This window comes from Passer domesticus, chromosome 6 (assembly GCF_036417665.1).
Source record: "Passer domesticus isolate bPasDom1 chromosome 6, bPasDom1.hap1, whole genome shotgun sequence".
Taxonomy (NCBI): Eukaryota; Metazoa; Chordata; class Aves; order Passeriformes; family Passeridae; genus Passer; species Passer domesticus.
Window position 1 is genome coordinate 3,858,822 of NC_087479.1, and position 10,419 is coordinate 3,869,240.

Consider the following 10,419-nt stretch of genomic DNA (forward strand, 5'->3'; position numbering starts at 1 on the left):
CAAAGTTACAGTGGGGGATTGCAGGGCGACCTGCGCCGAACGCAAGGAGGCACGGCTTGGCTTGAGGGGTTTAATTTGGGTGATTAAATTCTCCAGCATTAATGCCATGGGTGTTCCTCTATTTGAAATAACGCCATCCAAACTCAATCAGAAAAATATATGGAGCCATCAAAAGTTAATACAGGAGTTGCACAAGCATTAGGAAGTTACAAGCACTTTACGTTCTCCCTAATGGGCTTTGTCTTTCTTGCACAGCTTTGCTGGAGCGTGGCAAGGTTCAGAAAGCCAGCCCAGGATTTTGACAGGAGCAGCTGGCTTTCCTGTGAGTCAGGACCATGCACAGGATGAGAGACGCTGAGAGCAAAAGCAATGAAACTGCAGATTTTAGACAAGATTACTTTCCTGGCTTTGCCAAATTAATTTCAAATGTGCAACTGCTCCCCAGAAGGACATGGACACACCAAATGCACCTAATTGCAAATGAGGAGCAGCATTTGGGAAACTGACTTTATTTCTTTAAGAAATAAGGGAAGGGAGGGGGAATAGAGACCCACCGGAGTCAGGGGGAAGTTTCCACTAACAGGATCAGAGTTCACTCTACAGTCAGTACAACATACTGAAAATCAACATGAAGTTTTTCTCTCTTTTATAAACTAAGTGAATGAATGCAAAGAATCTAGCTCTGAGCTCTTCAAGTTTTCTGCTTCTTGCATTCTAGGGGCTTGTTCACATATTTGAAAGGCTACTTTGTACCTCAAGACTATAAATCTTTTCCCAAGCATGTAAGTCAGCACAAGTTTCCAATCCTTTACCTACCCCACACACAGCATGAGGTGTGGGGATGTAAAAGGAGTGGGGTGGAAAAAACACCTCTTTTGTAGGAAAAAAAATTACAACTCCCAGTGTTAACCTCTTGTTGTCCTCAGCCACTTTCACCATCAGATGGAGACCCCACATCCCTGGTCTCTTTACCCTGACAGCCCCACAGCTGGGACAAGCACAGAGCAGCAGTGGCTGAGGTGAGAGGAAGGACAGAAAACAGCACAGGCGTGGGACAAACTGTCTGCTGTGTGCATTTAGCTACATTAGCTCTGCAAGACACTTAAATAACAAAAAATTGTGTTTAATAACTGGGAAGCGACGCTGAGGAATGCAAACCAAGGGCTGAAAAGTAAAGGAAACTATGTGGCAAGGGCAATTACCAGTTGGTTAATAGAAAAAAAAATAGTTCAACCTGCATTTACAATGGAAATGGGTGCTACCTATTCCCTACTGTCATCCCATAGTAGTGGGATTTTGGTTAAGAAGAGTTTATCTGACAAAGTATTACAGTTTACAGCAACAGCTTTCATTTGCAGATAATCTAGTGTCATTCATAAACATATTACCTATTCATTCCTAGGGGTAAAATAAAATTAAAAATCACAGTACCTTCTCATTCCCAGGGGCCCTTTCTGTGTTACAGCCTGGAAATCAAGAGGCAGTGTACCTGGAAACAGGCAGGAAAGTGCTGTGTAGCTGAACACCAAGAGCCTGACTGCTGCCTTTGGAGAGGTCACTGAAACCCTCAGCAGGTCCTGAAGTTGCTGCAATCGACTTCTCCAATCTCACTGCGATGGCACTGACATTTACCTGCAAACTGCTCCATAAACCTGAAGTGGTTTTGAGTAATTTGCAACATTGGCTATCAAACAAGCTTTTTACAAGCCTCACATTCCCCCCTGTGATGACTGCAATCATTTTCTGCATCCAGCAAAGAGAAAGCTTTCCAGGGCACTCACTGACTGTGGCTGAGAGAAATGCATGTAGTAAACCAGACTGTTACATCTCTGCTGGTTATTAAATACTGAACAACTTTATTGTTGCTTCCCTTCTTCACACAAAAAACTTTTTACAGACTTTTTAAAAAAATATACATCACTTATAATCTTAAGGAATCAGTCCTAAAAGTTGTCTGCAGTGGGGAGAGCTGGCAGGGCAGCACCCACCACGGTTCCCAAGACACCAACGCTGCTGACATCCAAACAAGCAACAAACCAAAACACGGCAGCCGATTCCCTTCAGCTGCCCACTGCTCTGCAGTTTTTTCCCTTAAAGGACAAGCCAGTCCGAAATGTGCGTGCCATCAGGCTGCTGCAGGAGAGCTCATTAACTCCCAGTGCCTGCACTCCCAACGCTGCCTGCCAGCTTTTTTGCTTTCTTATACAAATGAAAAGCTCTGCAGACAGTTTGCAGCAAAGCCAGACGAGTTTAACTACTACAGATTTTGCCTATTCTATTAAGTTCAGCATTCCAGCTCCTTACTCAGCACTCCCAGCTCTACTTTTGATTGTCTAAAGAGAAGAAAAAACACACAGTAAAGTACTGAAAGCTCAGCGTGCACACAAACAACCCAAGAATAACTCAGCACACTTTAGAGCTGCCCACAAGCCGGTCTCTATTTTACCGAGCCCACCACCTGCCAAGCAGGACTATTTCTGTTGTCCCCGTTTCCCCGCTGTTCTCTCCCAGCCACACGCACACGATGCATTCCCAAAACTGCAGCCCCAGACACCGGTTGCGGTTAAGAGCAGGTCCTGCCCCACAACAGCACCGGCACACAATTCCAGGGAATTTTTCCCTGCTGTGAAAATCCCAGGAGCCACGCTCCCACTGCCCCTGCCAGGCGACTGGGGGGGTGGAACACCAGGACACCCCCTCCCCAGCACCCACTCCATGCTGAGCTCCCCTCAGGAAGGCCCCACGCTCTCTCCCATTGCCTCTCTAGGGACATCAGCCACCCCTCCAGAGCCCAACACCCCCCTGCTCCACGGCTGCCACCACCCAGAGGCACAGACACCACCACAAAGGTATTCCTCACCCCCCCAACCCACTACTGCCCTTTCACGGGGAGGAGAAAGAAGATAGATTTATGCTTTTAAAACATTTTATTTATTACCAAAATTTCCAGAAGCCAAATTTGGCAATTTTTTTTTTTCATTTTCTGTAAAGGTTTTCATGCATAACTTGAAACTTTGTCAACTGCAACAGTCAAGTGGTTACTTTAGAAGAAACAGAGACAAACATCCAGAATACAAACAGCTGTATCTGAATTAACAACATTTGTCTATTACTAACCTTATAAAGCAGGACGTGCCTTCCCTCTTATCAAAACCAAGCTGACAGATCTGCCTTTATACACACCCAACAGAATAAACTCTGTTATCGGCAAGGACGTTTTCCTTAAACGTTAGAAAAAAAAAAACAAAGCAAAGAATGGAGTGACTGTCCATAAACCAGTCTGTATTTCAGTCCTCTTTAATCTACTTCTTCAATGGTGGGGCCACCAGAGCCACCAGCCCCAGCCCCTCCATCTCCCCGGTACAATTTTGTGACGATCGGGTTGCAGAGTTTCTCCAGCTCTTTCTGCTTGTGCTCATACTCTTCCTTCTCAGCCATCTGGTTGCGGTCGAGCCAAGACACCACCTCCTTGCACTTGTCGAGCACTTTCTGCTTGTCCTGGTCACTGATCTTTCCCTTCAGTTTATCGTCCTCCACTGTCTGCTTCATGTTGTAAGTGTAGGACTCGAGGGAGTTCTTAGCTGCCACCCGATCCCGGTTAGCTTCATCCTCTGCTTTGTACTTCTCTGCTTCTTGCACCATTCGGTCAATGTCGTCCTTGCTGAGGCGACCCTTGTCGTTGGTGATGGTGATCTTGTTCTCCTTACCCGTGCTCTTGTCCACGGCACTGACGTTCAGGATACCGTTGGCATCGATGTCAAAAGTGACCTCGATCTGGGGGACTCCCCTGGGTGCTGGGGGGATGCCTGTGAGGTCAAACTTGCCCAGCAAGTTGTTATCCCTTGTCATAGCCCTCTCACCCTCGTACACCTGGACCAGCACGCTGCTCTGGTTGTCCGAGTAGGTGGTGAAGGTCTGAGTTTGTTTGGTGGGGATGGTGGTGTTGCGCTTGATGAGAGCAGTCATCACTCCTCCAGCCGTCTCGATGCCCAGGGACAGAGGGGTGACATCCAACAGCAGCAGATCCTGCACGTTCTCAGACTTGTCTCCCATGAGGATAGCTGCTTGTACAGCAGCTCCGTAAGCCACAGCCTCATCGGGGTTGATGCTCTTGTTGAGCTCTTTGCCATTGAAGAAATCCTGTAGCAGCTTCTGGATCTTGGGGATGCGGGTAGAGCCACCCACCAGCACGATCTCCTGGATCTGGCCCTTGTCGAGCTTGGCATCACGCAGAGCCTTCTCCACCGGCTCCAGGGTGCCCCGGAAAAGGTCAGCATTGAGCTCCTCAAAACGGGCACGGGTAATGGAGGTGTAGAAGTCAATGCCCTCAAAGAGAGAGTCAATCTCAATGCTGGCCTGCGTGGAGGAGCTGAGGGTGCGCTTTGCCCTCTCACAAGCCGTGCGCAGCCGCCTCACCGCTCGCTTGTTGCCAGCAATGTCACGCTTGTGCTTGCGCTTGAATTCTTCCACAAAGTGGTTCACCATGCGGTTGTCAAAGTCCTCCCCACCCAAATGGGTGTCACCAGCCGTGGACTTTACCTCAAAAATCCCATCCTCGATGGTAAGGATGGAGACATCGAAAGTGCCCCCTCCCAGGTCAAAGATGAGCACGTTCTTCTCTCCAGCCCGGGTTCCTTTCTTGTCCAGGCCGTAAGCGATAGCGGCTGCAGTGGGCTCGTTGATGATACGCATCACGTTGAGGCCTGTGATGGTGCCGGCATCCTTGGTGGCCTGGCGCTGGGAGTCATTGAAGTACGCGGGCACTGTGATGACAGCATTCTGCACCTTGCACCCCAGATAGGCCTCGGCAATCTCCTTCATCTTGGTGAGCACCATGGAGCTGATCTCCTCCGGGAAGAAGGTCTTCATCTCCCCCTTGTACTCCACCTGCACCTTGGGCTTGCCTCCCTCGTTCACCACACGGAAAGGCCAATGCTTCATGTCTGACTGCACCGTGGGGTCATCATACTTGCGGCCGATGAGGCGCTTGGCATCAAAGATGGTGTTGGTGGGGTTCATTGCTACCTGGTTCTTGGCAGCATCCCCGATGAGCCGCTCCGTATCGGTGAACGCCACATAGCTGGGTGTGGTGCGGTTACCCTGATCATTGGCGATGATCTCCACCTTGCCGTGCTGGAAGACACCCACGCAGGAGTACGTGGTGCCCAGGTCGATGCCGATCGCCGGCCCCTTGGCAGACATGGTGTCGGCTGTTTGTGGTGCTGTTCGCCCGTGTCCACCCCGCCCGCTCCAGCTGCCGCCGCGGCGCGATATGCCCAGCTCGCGCCGCCGCCGCCCGTTTTATACCCGCCGCCGCCGCTTCTGGAAGCTGCCAGAACCCTGACGGCCAATCCGGACGCGCCTCCAACAGTCGTTTGGCCAATCGCCCCCGCGAGCCGCCGGGGAGTACCCGCCCCCAAAGCTCTGGCCAATCAGAACCGCGAGCGCCTACCCGCCAGCCCGCCCCACGAGGGCCGCGATTCTTCCGGGTTTTTCTCGTGCGCCACAGCGCTCAGCCAATCCGCGCCCGTGCTGTCCACTCGCCCCGCCCCCGCCGCGAACCTCAGCTAGAAAGTTCCAGCTGACATGACGTTATGCCGGGGATTGACAGCAGCGCTGTCCAATGGCAGGCCGGGGCGGGCCGGCGGGGTGGGGCTGTGCGGTCGCTACGGGACGGTCGCGCGCTCCGCCCGCGCGGACCCGCGGGGTGTGTGTGTGAGGGGGCGGGGGGGGGTTGTGGGTTCGCGGCCGCCCGCGCCGTGCGGTGTTTGTAATTCCTGAGCGCTCAGCCCGGCACTGGGGAATTTGCCCTTATTTGGTCGCAGGGCGGTAGAAATTTCGCCCTCCCTCCCTCCGTGACACAGACACACACCTCCCTTCAGCGTCCTGTCAGGGCGGAACGGCCGCCACCCGACCCCCGCGCTGTCATGGCGGAGCGCCTCCCCTCACGGCTCCGCGCCCTCCCGCTGAGGGAAAGTGCCTGAGGGAAAGTCCCGCCGAGCCCGTGCTTAGCCTTATTTCGCCCGAACTTGGCCGGCTGACAGCACCCCCGCCCCGTGTCTGTGCCGGGACCCAAACTCGGGGATGGCACCGGGTTCTCGTCCTGTCCCCCCTCAGAACTGAGGGAATGGCACCGCGCTGTGCCCTCGAGCTCAGGCAGTGGCACCGCGGGGGCTCCGGGGCCCTGTTGCTGCCTGTCCCTGCGTGGTGACCGTTCTTGAACCGCCTCCACATTCTTGTCTGTTGTGCTAATGTGAGATGTCGTCACGCCTACGTTTAGCAAAAGCTATGGAGCTATTAACTCGGAGGGAGGAAAGTGCTTTGATGAAAATATATTAAACATTAAAATCCGCTGTGGTTTCTCCAAATTATGCCTCTGTACTCTGAGACAAACACTTCAAAATATTTCAGTTCTAGTAAGGAGAGCAAAACACCATCCTGAGAAATTTTTTTATACAGTCATAGTAAGTAGCTCCTTTTCAGCTCCTTTAAAAGTGCTGCTAAAAGTTTGCTACCCACAGACATCAGGAGTTGTGTGAGAGAAGGATTAACGTCACTGTATATTTAAATCCTCTTTCATTAGTTTTGTCCCCAGCCTTCAGCAGTTTGCTGTACCCGGCCTCATAGAAAACATGTTACAGCTTTTCCCAGAGTGATTTGTATTCACACAATTATTATAGGCACTGTAACTCCTGCTCAAAAACATCCTTGTTTCCATTAGTGTATTTTTCAAAGCCTTTTTTACAAGACATGAGAGCTCCACCTCTTCTGTGCATTATGTGTGTAGTTTTGTGATGGAAGAGCCTGGATTTCTGTCCATACATATTCTACGTGCTTAAATAACTATTAGTCTTCCATGGATCCTGGTCTGTTTTGGTTTGGGTTTTTTGGTTGGTTGGGTTTTGGGGTTTTTTTGGGGGGGTTTTTTTGTGTGTTTTTTTTGTTTTTTTCACAGGGGTTCTGACCTTGGAGCAATCCAAAAGAAGTCACTGGAAAATGGGAACCGTCAGCTGTCTCTGCCTACAGGAGCTGCTCTGTATATCCTGTGTGCATATTTCTTTGATGGGAAGGGTGTCGGTTTCTCTTGTAGTTAGACCAGTGGCTGATTCATCACTGAACCATCTCTTCCTGTAATTCACTGCCACTTCATTCAGTTGATTGTATTATGTGGGACAGGGAGAAGTGCCAGAGCAATACAAGAGAGGTGGATAATAAATTCTGTTTCAGCTGAAAAGTTGATGTTGTTTATTATTTGTATCCTTCTGAGGACTGCCCCTTAGGAACACTAATAATGCACAAGAAACCTGTTTTAATAGCTGCAGTAAAAACTCAGACTCTCTTATTCCAGAGTAAAAAGAAGACTCCTGCCTCAAAAACATATTTATAGAAACACTAGATGGAGAGAACAAGTGGAGTAGGAAATAACACAATATTGATTAAGACAATAAACAGTCTTTGCAGCAAAATTAATCTGATGTCTCATTTAACTATAGCTGTAATCGAACAAGATTTATCCAATTTAGAAATTTCATTTATTTGGCCCAAAGCTTTTAACTATATGTTTTATCAGCCCAGGCACAAAAGACATACAACTGCTCCAGACAAAACTTGTTTGGCCCAATAATTAGTGTGGCCCTGATATGGTTGTGCTGGTAACCTGCTAAAGAGGTGTTTGCATTGACTGGATTACTGCTCACCCTGAGAGTACTCTCTCAGTCCTGTTTATTTCATCATTTGAGCTGTTTTGCTGTAGTAAATCTGGAGAAAAGATCTTGGAGGAACACATGAGCACACCATTTTAATGCTGCTGGTGTAAAGAGACATCCTAAGGATAAATCCCAAGGTCTCTGGACTGAGGCTGTTTAGCCTGTTGCAGAAGTATTTCTTTTCCAGCTGGGCACACAGGTGCTGTTTTCTTCTGTACAATGGCATGTCTAGGTCCCAGCTGCTTTTTAACTTTCATTCCTATTCAGTCAGAAGTTCACAGGATGTTCTTGCCATCACCTCTTACTGATGTCCTTAGAGAAAGTCCAGTCTAACGAGAGGGAGCAACCTCCAAAACCTCATTAGACGTATTCTCTCTTCTCAGCAGAGCTATTACCAACCTGCTTTTTGTCAGCAGTTTGGGAACCAACTCATCCATGTAGTCATCCTCCCATATGGGAAGAGCCACATGATTCCCTTTTATGTTGCTTCATATGCAATCATGGCACAGGTGAGCCAAACCAACTGGTTCAGAAATTAAAGAGTGAGCTTTATGGGGAGGACTTCAGCACAAGTCTGATTTTCCCTTTAACAAAACATTTGCTGTTATTCCCTCATCCTATGTAAGCCATATTTTCACAGCAACTTCCAGAGCAGCAATTTGGCACCTCTGGCAGTGGCAGGGCTCTTTCTGATCCATTTATTTGTGTTTAGGATTGATTATGTACCCATGTTTCCTGTTCAGCAGTGTTATGTAATACGCTGTAGGCTATTCTCCATTACACCACCCAGCCAGAAATGAAGATGATATTTACATTTCTTCAGTGAAGCAAGAACTCAGTATCTGGAGCAGAACTGAGAAGCCAACCCTTATCTTTATCATGATAAAAGGAAGATTTTTTTTTTTTCCCCACGTGTTTTATAAGGCAATGGAGTATAAAAATAGGACTGAACCCAAGTTACAGTTCAATCAGACATCAGCCACTTGGATCATTAAGATAGAGTTGAAATGCAATGAATGATTTTTTCAGGTTTGGCTGTCAGAAGACCTTAGACTTTAAATTCTGGTATCCATTTCCCTAATACCCATTTCCCTTGTAAAACTATCCTAAAAATTGCATAGATCAGATTGTATAGGTGAGAATGGATTATTTCACAATACAGCAATCAGCTCAGAAAAGTGTAAGCAACTGCTATTCTAAGATCTAGTAATACTTTGTCACAATTCCTTTTCACCACTGAAATTCTTCATCTTGTTTATATTTGTAAACGTACATCTGGTACTTGGAATTCAGACAAAAACTACCAGCATATAAAATGACAAGATTCTTCTAACAAGGTGTTGCATTAAAAATCATAGTGTATGTGGGGGGAACTGTGTAACTTCTTTGTATTTATATACCTCCAGGTTTTGTGCACAGCTGCTCCTTGGTAATTTAAAGGTCAGCCACAAGACATCATCTTACTTATATAAGTGATCCTTTGTTTTTGTGAATAACAAATAAAGTTCTGCAAATTTGTATAACGTGTTTTTTGGCAAATTACACAAATGCGTGATCAGTACTATGGAAATAGTCAGAACAGCAGAATATAGGGCACTGTAATTTCATACTGCCAAACCAGGAGTTCAAAACTCGTGAGTCAGAGCTCCTGAAATTATAAACCTAGTGGCTTTCTTCACCTTCTGGTTTTTTCATTTTTACCATATGTTCAGATTACACTTTTAGGATTTTCCATGTAATCTTCAGGTCTATTTTTTTTTAATAAATAAAATAGCTCATTACACCATCTCACAACTGAAATCAGGCTGCCTCAGATTGATTAGACTCAATAAAATCATGGAAGTTGTCAACACTGATTAAGCTAATGCTTGATGCTTCAAGGAGTAATTATTTTATAATTAAGTGGGTTTTAAGCACATTTATTTACATAGACTTCTGACAGTTTGCTAAGGCATGATTAAAAGCTGAAGTTAGTATCACTAGTGCTAACCAGATAAACTGGTGTGCTGTGCATTTTAGGCAGGGAGTTCTTTATTCCTTTAACTGCAGCCTCCTTTCCTTGCAGCCACTACCAGCTCTACTGAGTCCTGACTTTAAAGCAAAACTTTGTCCAGCAAACACAGAATCAGATCAGAAAAGGACCTCATCAGGTCATTTAGTCCCATTTTGTGTTTAACCAAGATTTCCTTTCTTGCAAGTTAAGGCAATTATTTTTATTCATATTGACTCTGGATATGAGAAACAGTTGTGCCATTTTTCTTTGCAACCCGATTTTTATATGAAAATCATTGTGTTTTCCCTCCACCATCTCTTCTGTAAAATGATTTAAAATTACCCAACCTGTACTCAGAAGCAAAGTCTTCTTGGTTTCCAGACATTCACTGCTTTCTCCTGGATTCTCTGCCTGCACCTTGTATCTTAGTTTTCAAGTGCTATGCTCAAAACTAGAGATGTTACCAGCTCTTGCCTTGGTGGTTCTGAAGAAGCAGATGACACTCCAGTTTCTACATTTCAGTTTTTACCTCTATTTGCAACAATATGATGTTGCACATTAATTCTCAGAATATGATCCAAAATAATGCATCAATTCTTCTCAATTGAAAATGAAAGGGTAGATTTTGTTTAGATATGAGGAAGAAATCCTTTACTGTGAGGATGAGTGAGACCCTGGCACAGGTTTCCCAGAGCAGCTGTGGCTGCCCCATCCCTTTCA

General features: G+C 46.8%; 1 protein-coding gene across 1 annotated transcript; it reads right to left on the minus strand.

Moving 5' to 3' along the window:
* Positions 1-2,908: 2,908 nt before the first annotated feature.
* HSPA2 (heat shock protein family A (Hsp70) member 2) lies at positions 2,909-5,437 on the minus strand. The gene has a single exon (XM_064422892.1). It carries the CDS (start codon positions 5,200-5,202, stop codon positions 3,298-3,300), a length of 1,905 nt encoding a protein of 634 aa, XP_064278962.1. The 5' UTR covers positions 5,203-5,437; the 3' UTR covers positions 2,909-3,297.
* Between the last annotated feature and the right edge of the window lie 4,982 nt (positions 5,438-10,419).